Source organism: Struthio camelus, chromosome 5 (genome assembly GCF_040807025.1).
Source record: "Struthio camelus isolate bStrCam1 chromosome 5, bStrCam1.hap1, whole genome shotgun sequence".
NCBI lineage: Eukaryota > Metazoa > Chordata > Aves > Struthioniformes > Struthionidae > Struthio > Struthio camelus.
Genome location: NC_090946.1, coordinates 78,105,745 through 78,120,165, shown reverse-complemented (window position 1 = coordinate 78,120,165; position 14,421 = coordinate 78,105,745). Strand labels below are relative to the sequence as shown.

At 36.1% G+C, this 14,421-nt stretch overlaps 1 protein-coding gene across 16 annotated transcripts in view; it reads left to right on the top strand.

The window, feature by feature from the left end:
* KIAA0586 (KIAA0586 ortholog) overlaps nucleotides 1-14,421 on the top strand; it is a 75,158-nt gene that overhangs the window by 10,458 nt on the left and 50,279 nt on the right. For 13 of the 16 annotated variants that reach the window (XM_068947417.1, XM_068947413.1, XM_068947410.1 and 10 more), the window contains exons 12-19: nucleotides 917-958; nucleotides 2,431-2,657; nucleotides 3,671-3,743; nucleotides 4,065-4,322; nucleotides 4,763-4,937; nucleotides 10,771-10,959; nucleotides 11,898-12,085; nucleotides 13,380-13,487. In XM_068947417.1, the coding sequence (XP_068803518.1) occupies nucleotides 917-958; nucleotides 2,431-2,657; nucleotides 3,671-3,743; nucleotides 4,065-4,322; nucleotides 4,763-4,937; nucleotides 10,771-10,959; nucleotides 11,898-12,085; nucleotides 13,380-13,487 (1,260 nt within the window). The remainder of the gene's footprint in view (nucleotides 1-916; nucleotides 959-2,430; nucleotides 2,658-3,670; nucleotides 3,744-4,064; nucleotides 4,323-4,762; nucleotides 4,938-10,770; nucleotides 10,960-11,897; nucleotides 12,086-13,379; nucleotides 13,488-14,421) is intronic. The other 3 variants (XM_068947423.1, XM_068947421.1, XM_068947420.1) reach the window with 1 other exon arrangement.

The following is a 14,421-nucleotide window of genomic DNA, read 5'->3' as shown; positions in this document are numbered from 1 at the left end:
GTATGCAATTGCTTGAAATACTACCATCTTTTTGTGTGAAAGGGCTTTGATCCCGAGTAATGAGTGTGCAATAAACTAGACTGTAGAGCTTCTTACTGTTGTTCTATCAAACATATAACAGTAAAAATCAAGGATATAGTTTTATTAAATTTATTTTTTAGGCTTTCTTCTTTTTTAAATACCTGGTTTCTGCTAGGTCTCTTCCTGCAATACTAGAGCTACAGAGCTGCTGTAACATTCCTGTTTGGGAAAGAAAAATGGTCTACTTATAGACAGTTAAAAACTTTAAGGATGATTTTAGGTTATTTCCTTTCTGATGTTGCCATTTCCTTTTGGAAAGAGTGCTGTTTCCAAAGACTTACCTGTCATATCATTACGCTTTTTGCTTTTTGTGCTGATGATTTTGTAGCTCTAGAATGGTTCTGTGCTAGCAATATGTGATTTGTTTCTGGCTTTTGAAAACTGAGCCTTTTGTCTGTTTTGTTAGCCTGGTTCCATATAGAAGCAAGCATACCTGATCATTTTGCTTTAGGTTTGTCTTTCTAAATGTAAGTAGTAGGAAAGAAGGAAGACCTGGAAATTCACAAGCTTGAATTATCTTTGAACATAATAACTTTGATTCTATTACTTCATTTCTGTGGTTGAAGATTTCAGCTTGCATATTTCATTACATATGTTACAGCAAATCGATTAACTTGGATGCATCTTCAAAAGATGCAACTTGTTATATAAGCAGAGGGAAGGTCTGAAGTAAGGGAGGCAGGTGGAGACAGAACAGAAGGTGATGCTCTAATCCAAAAGAAGTGAGCAGTCAGGGTTCAGGAGGTCAAACAAATCCATTCTATCCACTTAAAAGTGATCTAATCTATTTACACCTGTCTTTGGATAAGTTTCAAATGTTCTTCTGTCTTTTTAGGAAGCAAATTTGTGGAAATCAGACATGAATGATCTTATTAAGGTATAACTTGAGTTTTGTGTTAATTTTTTTTTTTAAATAGTGTAATACTAAAACTGTTTTGAATATGCTTGCAATGAGGTAAGACTATTATAACTATCACATGCCTGTAGCTTTTTGAAAAAGTTGCTGTTACTTCGAGTAACTTAATCTAACTATAAGATTTAACTTACTCTTTGACTTATCTTTTTCAACCTTTGTGAACTACCAAGAGGGAAGCCAAACGTTGGGCAAAAAGCTGCCTGCTCCCATATGCATGGTGTGGACTGCTAATATAGTTACTGTTTCATACGCTACTCTGGAGTAATTGGCGAGTCTTTGCCATTTTAAGGTTGTATTGAATGTGTGTCTACGTTTCTTGTGCTATTCATAAATTTCAGCTGTCTTACTGAGCTAGTATTTGTCCAAAAGCTTCATTTTAAAATGAAACCTATGTAAATTCACAAATAATTTGGAATATTGTCCTCTCCTAACCAGGCAAAACCAAAGTCACAGGATCGTGGTGGTGGCTTTTTTTTTTTTTTTTTTTTCTCCCATGTCAGTTGTGCTTTGGTAGTTATGCCTGTTAAAATAGAAGCATTTGTTTTGTTATGGCTTAATAAAGAGGCACTTTAAAGCCCAGACTAATTTTTGATCTGAGAAATTTTGTTCAGTTGGTGCTCTCTGAGTCTGTTCAAATATGTTTATTTGTTGGGGGGGGAGGGGGCTCTTTTTTTAAAAAAAAAAAAAAAATACATGTTTCAAATTTTTGCTTCCTTTCTGGGAAATAAGCTCTATTTTGGGGACTTTTGGGTTTCAGGATTGTGAAGATCCATAGATGTATGGCTACTTGTTCCCTGTGTACTAGTGTCCCTTCCGTTTCTGTTCATAGCTAATATGGGCTTGGTTTTGGCCTTTATAAAAGGGTTCTGCAAAGTAAAAGACTGATAGATTCTACTTTGTTTCTTTCAAAAAACAAAAATGAGCAGAAGGGAGGATCATGGTGATGCTGAGTGTGTGTGTGTCTATGTTAAAGCTTATGTATATTACCTGGTGTTTCTTGGGACAGACTGATGTCAAATTAGTGCATATATTTAGAGAAATTTGTTTTTATTACATTTTTAATGATACTTAAGTCCTACTGCATGGAGAGATTCACATGTGATATCTGCTTTGTGTATCTGAGTGTCATCTTTCTGCATGTTTTTATGCTTTCTGAGCATTATGTCTCATATTTCTCGTATTCTCAAAGGTTTGCATTTAAGAGTTAATATTTGAGAGGTTTTGGTTGTCTTTCCATTCATTTGACTTTTAAATATTTTGCAGTGTACTGAATGTTCTTTGGTAACACTGAATTTGATAATAGTACACATGGAGAATGTTTCATATGCTGAGCCTTGAGTTGATAGCAGACTAATGGTAATTCTGATCGGTGTGTAGAAAATTACATGGTTACAATCTCTGATTGAAAGCCAACTGTTCTACTTCAATTTTAGTCAAAAAAACCTACTGTTGCACCTGATCTTTCTGAACATCATCCGCTTATTAAACCATCCATCCTTCATAAAGTTAAAGCACCTAAATCTATTCTGAAGGATGCTGAAAGGATTTTGAGAGGAGTTCAAAACAATAAAAAAGTCCTTGAAGAAAATTTGGAAGCCATTATTCGTGCAAAAGATGGGGATGCCATGTATACTTTTATTAACGCCTTGACTACAAACAGGTTAGACTCAATTATTCAGTGTTTTATGTAGCTACTTGTATTTTGTGTGCTCGTTACCTACCTCTCTTACAATTTTCTCAATTCCATGTGTTCAAGAATCGCTGCAGTTCCCTGACGAGATTGATTGCTCATTCTTAGCAATCATGAGATGATTCTCTTGAACTTCAAATGTTTTTGAATCTCTAGATGTGCTTTGAATTTTTTTGATAGGTTGCTGTTACTTCTTGTTCTGATTTGTGCTCCGGTACTTAAATCTAAATTCTAATGCTGGACAAATTCACATCTGGACAAACAGTTCTGCTGTCATGGCAAGGGGGCATGTAGCTTTTTGTATGCAGACTGGCATAAATGGGAAAACCAAGGAGTGATCTCATCCTTGAGGGCTGAAAGACTTTTCTTAACAGGCTTCGTAAGCCTGTAAATGTTTTAGAATTAGTTACTCTACAAAAAATCCTTGGCTTTAGAATTTACTTCTGCTTGGTTAGTCAGTTGTGTTAAATACACCTGCTTAAATCGTAATTATAGTATTATTGTTAAAACTACTCCAAGTTTTTGTTTTCATGAAAAAGATCACTATTTTCTTCATGTTTTTTAAAAAAAACATCAGGCATGGTATCTGCCCTACATACGTTTTAGAGAAAGTGATTTTTCTTGTTTTTGTCACCTGCTTTTATCTTTATTGAGTTGGAATTTTTTTTGTTCTTTTTTTTTTTTTTTTTTTTTTAGTTCTTAGTCTAGGAATTTGTACTCATGTATTGGTTCCTGTTGTGATCAAGAACTGAAAAATAGAAGCAGGGGGGCTTTTGCAGGTGGCGTTTATGTAAGAAGAGATTTAGGTTTGGGAAATTAGGAGAAGGTATGCTCAGTGCCTTTTGGAGGTTCATAATCTTACTTCCTTTATGCTCCAGTTTTCTGCTCTACCTACAGCCTTCTATAGGAAAGGCTGCTACTTTTCCAGGAACAAATCTGTGCTTAAGAAGTACTAACCTAAAGAGCTGTTTATTCTGTTTCAGAGATGTACTGGAGGAGATTCGTATCAGAAAGACTGTGGATGAGTGGATTAAGGCAATCAGCTTAGAAATCCAGGTATGGCTGGGAAAAATGAGTTCAGAGTTTTTGCATTTTATTTTTCATTCTTACGTTGTTGATCTAGACAGATAACATGGTTCACTCACAACTTCAAAACATGAGAAAACTGCCTTTTATTACTAGCATGTAGTTTGCTATAATAAACTCTCTATTTGCCTCTATTTTAAGACTTTCATTGCTTCATGAAAGTCACTTGATCGGTGTTGCTGGCTAACATGAAAAACAGATCGTTTCTCGAACTTCAAAGTTTTCCACAAACTCTTCTGATAGCCTTGAAGATTAAAATCTCCTTTTATTACATTTATGTTTTATTTTCAGACTGAATTGGCAAGAAATGATTCTGAACAAGTGAGATATGATCAAAAGGTTCCATGGATCAAGAGAACCCAAAACACTAAGGCTATGAAGACCAACAAAGACATTAAAGCAAAAACTCAAAAAATCCAAGGGTTCTTGACAAAGAAGTCTTTACCTGCAGCTAAGGCATTGCAGAAGCAAGCAGAAGATAACGTGAGAAAACAGACGTTAAGAACTTATTCTTCAGAAGGTTTGCAAAAGAAAGAAAAAGAGGCAGATGTGAGTTCCGACGCAATTTTTTTTTTTTTGGATGACTGCAATGTTTTAGATTGTGCTGTTTGCGTGGAAAAAGTTTGTATGTGTAACTGTAATGGTTGTAAATGAAAAGAGAATATCTGTCTTGTGGATTTCTGTTGTCAGAATTGTCCTTGTCTTCATGTGCTGTAGAAATTAAGCTAAGTGTGTATAACAGTGCAGAGTTCACTGCCATATTATGATTTCATCTTACACAGCACCAGCTATTTCATCCAGCTGTTAGTAAGCTTACTGAAATACTTCCATGTCCACATGCAGTACTTACTATTCATTGTAGAACTTCTCAATCTTAAGTTCTTCCTGAGACTTTGCAAAAGGTAAAACTGGAAAAAGCAGGTCCAAAGTAATGATGGGTTTAACTTTTAAAGGTGGAAAAGCTGTAAACTGTTTTTCTCTTGTGGCAGGGACTTGTGAATGGAAGTGCAGTGGTACAAAACGAAGAGTATTTGTGCCAAGTTTATGGGAAACCAATTTACCAGGGCCATCGTAGCACGCTTAAAAAAGCGCCGTATCTGAGATTCAACTCTCCCTCTCCCAAGTCTAAGCTTCAAAGACCTAAAGTGATAGAGTGCATTAGAGGTGAGTAATTATTTGATGTGAACAAGGTGTGTGGTTTTTGTTTTTTGGGGTTTTTTTTGTCTTTTTTTCCCCCTCCCTTCTGTTTCAGGAGCTTTTTCTCTAAATTTTCGTGTGGTTGTTCTTCTAACTTTTGTGGTCATTTTTGTTGAGTCCTTCACAAATCACTAACAGAATGTTTGAAATTGTGTGTTTTAAATTTATCTCTTGTAATTGCATATGTTTTACTTCCTACCTGTTATCTTAAAACTTACTGGTTTGTAACACAAAAATGAAGATTAATCATTAGTAGATCTGATAGCACTAAGGTGAGGGATTTTGGGGCGACTTAAAAGGCATTCCTACTGTTACTCTTAACTAAATACGTAGCCTGTACTGAAGGATGAAGATTATTCACTTCATTCATATTGCACTTTGTTATTTTCATTATGATTAAAGCTATGGGAGCGGACTGTTCTTCCTTCCCCAGACTTGAATAGGAGGAGTTTAGTTAAGATACTAGTTACCTTTATTGAAAGTTGTTTTTCTCTTTGTAAGAAAGTAAAGAACATTGCAAAAAAACCTGACAAATGTAGGGAGGACTGGAAAATTCAAGAGGAGAAAGCTGCTGTGGAGCAAAGAGGTGGGAGGGAAAAGGGCCTTCTCCTCCCCCCCCCCCCCCCCCCCCCCCACTGCATGAGCGAGTGAGCAAATTAGGTGATATTTATAAAAGACAATCATCAAGGGCATTGATTGTTATCTTTTATAGCTGTAGTGGGCACAGTTGAAGTAATAGGAGGTGCATCAGTGGAAAAAGTACAGTACATATAAGCATATATTTAATATTTAAAATAAAGTGACTATATTAATGTATTAATAAGTATTACTTATATTAAGTATTAATAATATAAATATTACTTTCTTATTTACTTTACCCTGCACTTCTTGCTCCTATGCTTTCTGTTAGTCATAACTGCAGTCTTAACTGTTTCATTTAAAAAGCTTTGTGTATTTTTATTGTAATGAACATGTATCAAAATAGAAATATTCTGTATAAAATATAAGAGGTTAATATGATGAAGGCAGCTACCTAATGAGACCGTGTTTTTAGGCCAGCAAAATGTATGATATAAAGCACTGAATATGTGTCTTTGAAGACAAGCACTGCTCTTCTTTTTGATATTATAACGAGCGTTCACAGTGGTAAATCCACAAAATAGTACAAGAATGCGTTGTTAAGTGTAGCCTCATCTTTGTGCTTTTCTTGATGCAGTTCTCAACCTGTGCTCTAGAGCCAGTTGTGATCTATGTAGAGAGTATTTGAAATTCTCATATCCCTTCTGAAAATGTGGATAATGGTTCTGGCAAAAATCCAGAAGAGCTTTCAAAACTTAATTTAAAAATGGTGAGAACTTGATGTTATACACAGTGATTGAAGTGAAAGTTGAGAATTGCTAGTCGTGTTGGTTGTATTCTTGATTTTTGCCTCTCTTAATACATTTCTTTGTATGTAAAAAAAAAAAAAAAAAAAAAAATGCCAGTATGCTCATCTGAAGGAGCAGTCACTTCAAATAGTCAAAATAGTGATTTGTCACTATTTTTGAATGCTGACTCTATAGTTCAGCGTATTCTGCACAGAATTTTTTGAATAAAATGTGTTAGTGAGAATTAAGTTAGTGTAGACTACAATTCAGTGACTTTTAAGACTTGAACTGAGAACAGGCACTCCTGTAAGGAATACTTAATCAGCAGTTCTGCTTTCACTGGGTCCTGAATTTCCTCTGCATTTGTAGGGCTCTGGTGCTTTGGGGAAGTCAGAACCTTTCCTGGGAGGCAAATTTCATCATTTCAGAGATAATACTTTCTAAAGAGTCAGAAAAAGTGTGTAATGCTCCATCTCCCCCTTGCACAAATCTTATTTTACTAAAAAGTAGGTCATTTGATACTAACAGTTTTCTACCAGTAATATGTCTAATTCAGTACTCTCAGTTGAATTTAAAGGTACAGCTATATTTAATCTTCCAGAACTCCTGAATGTGACAAATACAATTTAAAAGGTATTTGCTTGAAAAAAGAATGAACTCTGGATAGCCCCTACCCAAACTGATTCTCTTCCAAATCATTACGTCGTGCTGCAGCAGTGCAGCAGCACGCCTGTTTGTAATAGTAGAGCCATCATGAAGTTCACTTCTCTCACATTGAACTGTAATTACAGAAAGTTATGTTTCTCTCTGTATCTTGAGAGTAAACAAAGCAAGAAACCCTTATATTCTCATCTAAGGGAAGAAAGGAAGAAGACAGAGTTTGTTTTGTGTCGCTTCCTACAATAGCGCTCCCATGAAGGCTTTTTTCCAAGCTTTGTGATTTTAATGGCTTTAGACCGAAGTCAGTGTTTCTTTGGTATTGGCACTTATTCGATACCTAAAATACTGGCTTTGCCCGTCTGACTCTTCTTATATGGCAGCTGGTCAGGTTGCTTAGTTCTTGTGCTTTCCCACGTCCTGTCAATAAATGGAAGAGTGATACTGCTGTATTTCATGTTGGTTTTGTGAGGACAGCATTATTAAATGTTTTTGTGGGCTGCTATTCTGAAAGATGTTGTTATGGCAGGATAATATAATAAAACTAGAAGCATATCTGAAATAGTCTGTTGTGAGAATGTAAATAAAACGAAGCAAGTTGCATGTGCATTTAAAAGCAGCAGGTTCTTTAAAAAAAAAAAAAGAAAAAGAAAAAGAAAGAAAGAAATCTTGGTTTCATTTGATGTGGTTATTTTTTTCCTTTATGGAAATGCAGCCTCAGATTCCCCTTCCTGGCCTTGATGTACCAGGTGATAAAGGCTTTTTAAATGTTGAAAGGAGTTGGCTTTGAATTTGATTGACTAGAAAATCCAGACTTATTAAAATGACTTTTTTTTTTGTTAGAGCAGTCCATTGAACTTGTGTTAAATTAGTATTAGAATAAGGATGTTTGTTTAAGACTGCAGTGGCCATCTGGAGAGTATCTTTTCAGGTGTTTTATAACTTTCTCAACCATTTTCTTTGCAAATAAACTGTAGTGACTAATGTTTGAATTCTTCTGGGAAGTTAGGAAAAAAAATCCAGCTATTCACACTTTTATGAGTACAGGAGTGTTTCTTTAAAAAAAAAAAAAAAAAAAGTTCTTGCATAATTTTAACTGAAAAAATATATGTAAAATGCAGGGTTTTTAAAACTAAGGTTAATGAAATGCCCAGTTTCTGCCCAATGCAAACAAACTTTTCAGGGGAGGCAGAGTGGAAAGCAATGAAAATGAAGTGCTCTGTGCACGGTACTTAATCATTCTTACTGTGAGAGCCTTGTTTTTGCAACTTAGCGGTATTACAGATATCTTGCCAAATTCTGTTTTTACTCAAAAGTTCAAGGCCGGGGGACTTATTAGATCGTGTAGTGAGACCTCTTCTAAATTGCAAGTTACTACTATAGTATTTATTTATTCTGTTACTGAGTCTAGGAATTTTGTCTTTGACTAAAGAATAATTTATCTGGCTAAGCTATGCCTTGCAGAAAGGCATGTACTCATCATTTAAAGACATCAGAAACTCTGCTCTTAGTTACTTCTTCCTGTAGCTAGATATCTTACTGTTCAAAAGTAAACATAGTGCTTTAAATTTAGTAACTGGTTTATAGTGTGTTTGGCTTCAGCTTGCAGCTACTTCAGTTTTCAGGTAACTTTCTTAGCAAAACTAAAAAGGCTTTTAGTGTTCACCCTATCTTAATATTTACAGAGATACACAGTTGGAACTGAATGTAGTATTGTCATATATGGAAATCTTCTACTCCGTTTCACCGCTCTCCTGTTGAGACGTCTGAGGATTCTGTTACTGCATTTGACCGCAGCGTTGTGTTACGATTTCTCGTTGCCTTGCTCATCCAACAAGACCTTAAAGCCTTTTCTCAGAGGCATTGCTTTCTGACCTGCATTCTGAAATTGAAGTTATGACTTGCATTTCCTTTTTTCTAGGCTTATAACCCATAATTTGTGTGCTAAAATGCCACTTCTTGAGTGGATTGGCTTACTGCCTTATCTGCGTTGTTATATGCCACATTATCAATCTTTATTATCCCCAAATTTTATCATTGTTGACTTTTATTCTTCAATTAATTATGAAGCTATTAAATGTGAGCAGAGCTAACATGAGTGTTTGTTGCCATGTGTTAACTGGCCCTGAATAAAGAAAGGGTGGTGGTTAGAAACAACAGAGGAGTAAGGTGACGTTTTTCAGCTGTGGTGAAGGTATGGAGTGATCGCCCGTGTGATCCTTTCCAGGTTCATCTTCCTAACGCCTACAAAATAGCAGTAGAAGCACCTCTGTTTGGTTCACAATTGTCAGCTCTTTTGGGGATCTCTCAGGCAGTTTTTAATCCGTTTAGATATAAGCTGAGTAATCACAAGTTGTGTACAAGCTGTAATCTAAAATGAAGATGTCTTGTGGATCAAGCTGGGGTCGCTTTGAGAACATTGCCTGTATTTAAATTCCAGAGCTTAATGTGTCCATAATATCCATTGTTTTCAAAGAATATAGATTGAACAAGAACTGTCATGCATGTACAGCAAGACAGGCAACATTAAAATAATTGTCCTCTGCTTTAGGCAGAAGAGGCATTGTTACATACAGATTACTTTTGGGTGGCTCTTTGAGAATGCAAGTTTCAAAATTAGACTAAAAAAATCAGTGCTTCCTTGATGTTGCAAATCAGGATGTATGGGTATTAATTGCAGCTTTATTTTCCAGTAATGTTGAGTTTTGAAACCAGGAATCTGTAGATTTTTGCCTATTCCTTTGAATATTTGTTGATCTTGTGGCCGGAGACAAAATGCACGTTTGTAAAGTTAAGGCAGTTAATTGTATGAACACCAGATTAAAGTTTGGCTATATTCTCCACCTCTGCCTATTTTTTCTTTTTTTTTGAAACAGGCTTGCCTAGTATTTCAGATGGCCTGTGTGATGTAAAAGGCCACATTAGGTAATCTTGGTGGTTTCCTTCTGATTTTACAAGCTGACAACCTATGAACTGCTTGTTGTTCATTTTCAAACTCTGTGAACCTGTATTAAGTTGTGCGTGTAATTTGAATGGGAAGAGAACTAAGAGTATTGAACTAAATGATCTTGATACAGAAGTTTTCCTTGCAGGACTGAATACATAGTCCCTTGTATTTTTTTCCCCTCCTTTTCTTTCATAAACACCAACAGGATAACCTATTCATTTCTGCAGTTGTTTTCCTTTGCCTTTCTTGATTGCTTGGTTTCAAACACTGTGCAAAAAGAGAATGAAGCAACTATGTGCCGTGGGTGCGTACGATGAAGGAAAGCTGTTTTGACTCAGATGCTGACAGTTGCTCAACAGCTGACTGACCGTAGCAGTTCTCAGTCCCTTACTTGTGTGGTTTTAATTTTGTTACTGAACTAGTTACTGTCCCATTAACTCCCTTTGTCTCAGTCATTCCCTTTGCAAAATATACATGATTAGAGGGTTATGGGTCTGACGTAGATTTTTCTTAATTGCTCAACTACGCATTTCATGCCAGCCTGTTACCATCCCTGGACCATTTTCTTAACATTTCTGTGTGCTTATTTTTGTGCTTATTTGTTAGATTCTGATACGTACAAAAAAAGACCTTAACTCCTTAACTGCTAACGCTGAAACAGTCAGGAGTTTCTGCTGTGGGATGGAAGAAGTGAGGGAGACAGGCAGGGAGGGAGGAATCCAAGAGTGATAAGTTGTAGGTCTCAATCAAACAGCTTATTTAGTGACTGTGATATTACTGTGTCTGTACACGCATTGATGATGTGCGATTTATCTGGCTCTTGTTTCAGGTACAAAGGTAAAGTCAGCAAAAACGCAAACATGTTCTCGCACACAGAAGGTAGTAACCAGCCCTAAGAAACAGCATCCTTTACTTGCACCTACCCAGGAAAAGCAGTATCTCTTCAGTCCCAGCAGACATGTGCCCACTGACTGCGGTCCACTTGAAGGACACCTGATTCCTATGGCTATTCCACTAGGTAGGAGCGAATAACCTATAGAAAGGATCTGTATAGGTTAATACCAGCTCATTCGCGGAAATGCAACTTGCATCTTAAGTCAGAGAAGAGCCCATGAGATTTGCAGCTACCTTTCTCTTGGGAATTCTACACGGGAGAACAGTTTAAAATCCTTTGGTTCTCCTCTTGTTCATGATGCATGTTTGACTACTCCCTGGCAGAGCAATGTTTGTATAGCTGTACATACCTTCCTTGGTATACTTTCCATTTTTAGGGTTCTTGTTCTGGCTTTATATTTGGTACCCATATAAGCAGAAGCTGAATCATTGGCCCTTGGACTCAGCATTTCCAATGACTTCAGCCCAATGGCTTCAGTAGCATTGTGCCGAACAAACTATTTTATAGTTGCTGCATCTGTATTTTTGGACCTTCTGTAGAGCCTGTATTTCAGCCTTGTTTAGGGAAAGTTTAATATTATGTCAGCATTTAAAGAAAATAATTATACAGGAAGGAGAGCCTGAAATTAAAATCTGAGGGATGCTGTATTAAATGTATTAATAATTTGAGTATAGTTCAGAAAGCGTGAGGGAGGAGAAGCATGGTATGATAACAATTTTTAAGCAGGAAAGGTAATATAGTTATTCTTGTTTTCAGCAGTAGGTGTCACTGTAGTCAAATAAACTGCTTCAGAACAGATTCAAAATTTGAAAACTGGCAGTTTCCAATTTCTGTTGGGAAAACCTTAGATTTACCTGGGGCTTTAAACCCTAGGCTTTAGCATAATAGGTTATAGAGGACTCTTTGATTTGCTCTATAGCTGTGCAAAAGAGCTTAGTCTATCCTATGTGAAACTTAGACACCCAGAAGTGGTGGCTATTGGTGTTAAATTTAATTAATTTTTTATTTTACTGACTTGTTTTTAAGATTTATGTATTTATTTATTTTAAAACTTTCCTTAGGTCAAACGCAGATTAGCAACGTCTCACTGCAGCCTGCTGGAGTAGTTATAGGCAAACCACACCCTGTTACACTTACTACCTCTCTTCCTCCAGTGCCACCAAAGTCAACAGTTCAGATAAAAAAGCCAAACATAGCTGTGATAGACATGAGATCAGAGAAAAAGGATCCACCTCAACTGTCTGTACAGGTATATATCAGGAATGATTACTTTTTTATTTATATATAAGTGGTGACTAAAGACAATCATATCCGTCAGCAACTTACTTTGACATAACAGATACTTTTCTGTAGGCGTTAGAAACATATGGCATGAAGTGATCAAAAAGTGGTTGTGCTTTGCTGATATTTTTGTCCATATTTTAACAGTAGTTTTTATTATTTAACCAAGATAGAATAATTATTTCTTCTGCAAGTCAGCTATGCAAGTTATTTGTAAAATAGTCCTGTATCATGTAATATCCCACACTTGCTTATTTTTAAAGGAGATTTTGAAGCCAGAACAAACTTGGAATAAAAAACATATTAACATAAATATCAATTTCCTTGGCTGAATGCTTTGGCCTTTAAGATTTCTGTTTCAAGTATGATATTCATCCCAAGAACTTCACTCCTGATTAATCACCCCTTTGAAATCCTTGTTTAGTTTTTATTACATAAATCTGTTGTCAAGGAAGTAAATGTTTCTTACGTGTTCAGTATTTTGGATTCAAGTTGTTAAGCATATTCACACTGCTGCATACAGCTTTTAGATATAAATCATTCACGGATCTCAAAGTTAAATAGAAACAGAGTATGTGGTTCACTCCCTTGCTGCGTCACTGCATTTCACCCACATACTTTTTTGTGTTATTTCACCCAGTTAGTTCTTAATTGTTAAAGGTGACTACTTTTTTTTTTTTCCCCAAAGACTTAAACTAGTATTTAAAACTAGTTTTGATGCTGTAATGGACATGCCGATATTACAGGCTATATTGTACAACAGTCACCCCTTTATTTTACCGTACCAGATGTAGGATGAAGTAAAGACGGTAACTGATCCACACAATGGCTTATAGGCAAACATAATGTAAACGCAAGTCAAATACACATCTAACTAATTCATATGAATAGAATTAATGTGTCTACTATTTAAATAGTTATGGGTATATTTACAAGCAAGACATAGTATCGGGAGGGTTAGCAGTGTGTTAGAATTAAAAATCGAGATATTAACCTGAGTGATTAGAGAACAGGAGAAATCAGGCTCCAGAAGAAAAGAAGAGAATATTTCTCGGGGGTTACTTTTTGTATATGATAGTATTCAGTTTTTAGAATCAAGTTATTACCAGATGCAAGTATGAGAAAAGGGGATCTACTAAAGAGTTTAGTGACTCGATAACAAGTAGAAGAAGAGAATATAGAAAGTTCAGTGATTGGTGCTTTTTCTTTTTTCTTTTCTTCTTCTCTCTCTTTTTTTTTTTTTCCCCTCCTTCCTGTATTAGGTGTTACCAAATGTAGACATTGACAGTATTTCAAGTGCCAGTGTGAGTGTAAACCATGAACTTCCAGGCTCGGAAACTGCACTTCCCCCTGTCAGTGCTGTAATACAGGTATTGATTGGTCTAAATGTCTGTGAATTGAAATCTCTTAAAAGTAAGAAAATATGAGTAAACTAGGTTGAATTACTACAAAGTTATCTCTATTTGGTTCCAGGAAAAAACGAAATAGTTATACTGAAGAATTTGTAATACAAGGTATTTGTTTAAGCAAATGAAAACTTGCAGCAAGACCCTGTTCTTCCAAGATTGAATAAGCACTGTAGCAGAACCCTAGGAAAAACAGTATTTCTCTGTCTTGTTGAGAATTATAATCGCTTGTTGGCCCATTTCACGTTTTGTCTTATTTATATTGGGTTCAGTATGTTGGCATGAAGACCAAAGATGTTCTTCATTCCTCTGTCTGTTCCTTGTCTGTATTTGGGTGGTTAGTGGCATGTATGCATAGCCTCTTGCATGAGAGTAAATGATACAAAGTGACTGGGCTACAGAGCTGTCTGGTGCCCTCTCTGCTCTTCCCATGTAACTTTTCAATAGCATTTTTTACACTAGTCTGGGTGGTAATGAAGGTTTTGACTGAACAAAAATACTGAATGCTGCCTGATGAATGATAAGCTTGTAAACTAGGGCACGTATTTGCAAGATGGCATATTGTTTGGTGCGCTGCACTGCTGTCTCGTACACTGAGCAGTGAGATTTGAGTAAGGCACAGTGATAGAATGATTATATTTGTATAGCTAGTGTACTACCTAACTATACTATTTGTATAGTTAGTGCCCTAGTTAGTGAACTATACTATATTTGTATAGTTAGGCTTTCACTGTATGTCAGCTGCCATTCTGACTTAATGAGTTAGGCCCTCGGGAGTCCCATAGTCAAGGTGTCCACTGAATGTGGACTAACATAGCAATCTATTAAGTAATGCTGTAGAAGTTAAACACAAGTAAATGACTTAAGACACTTTTAGGCTCTTAGGTGCTACCTTTGG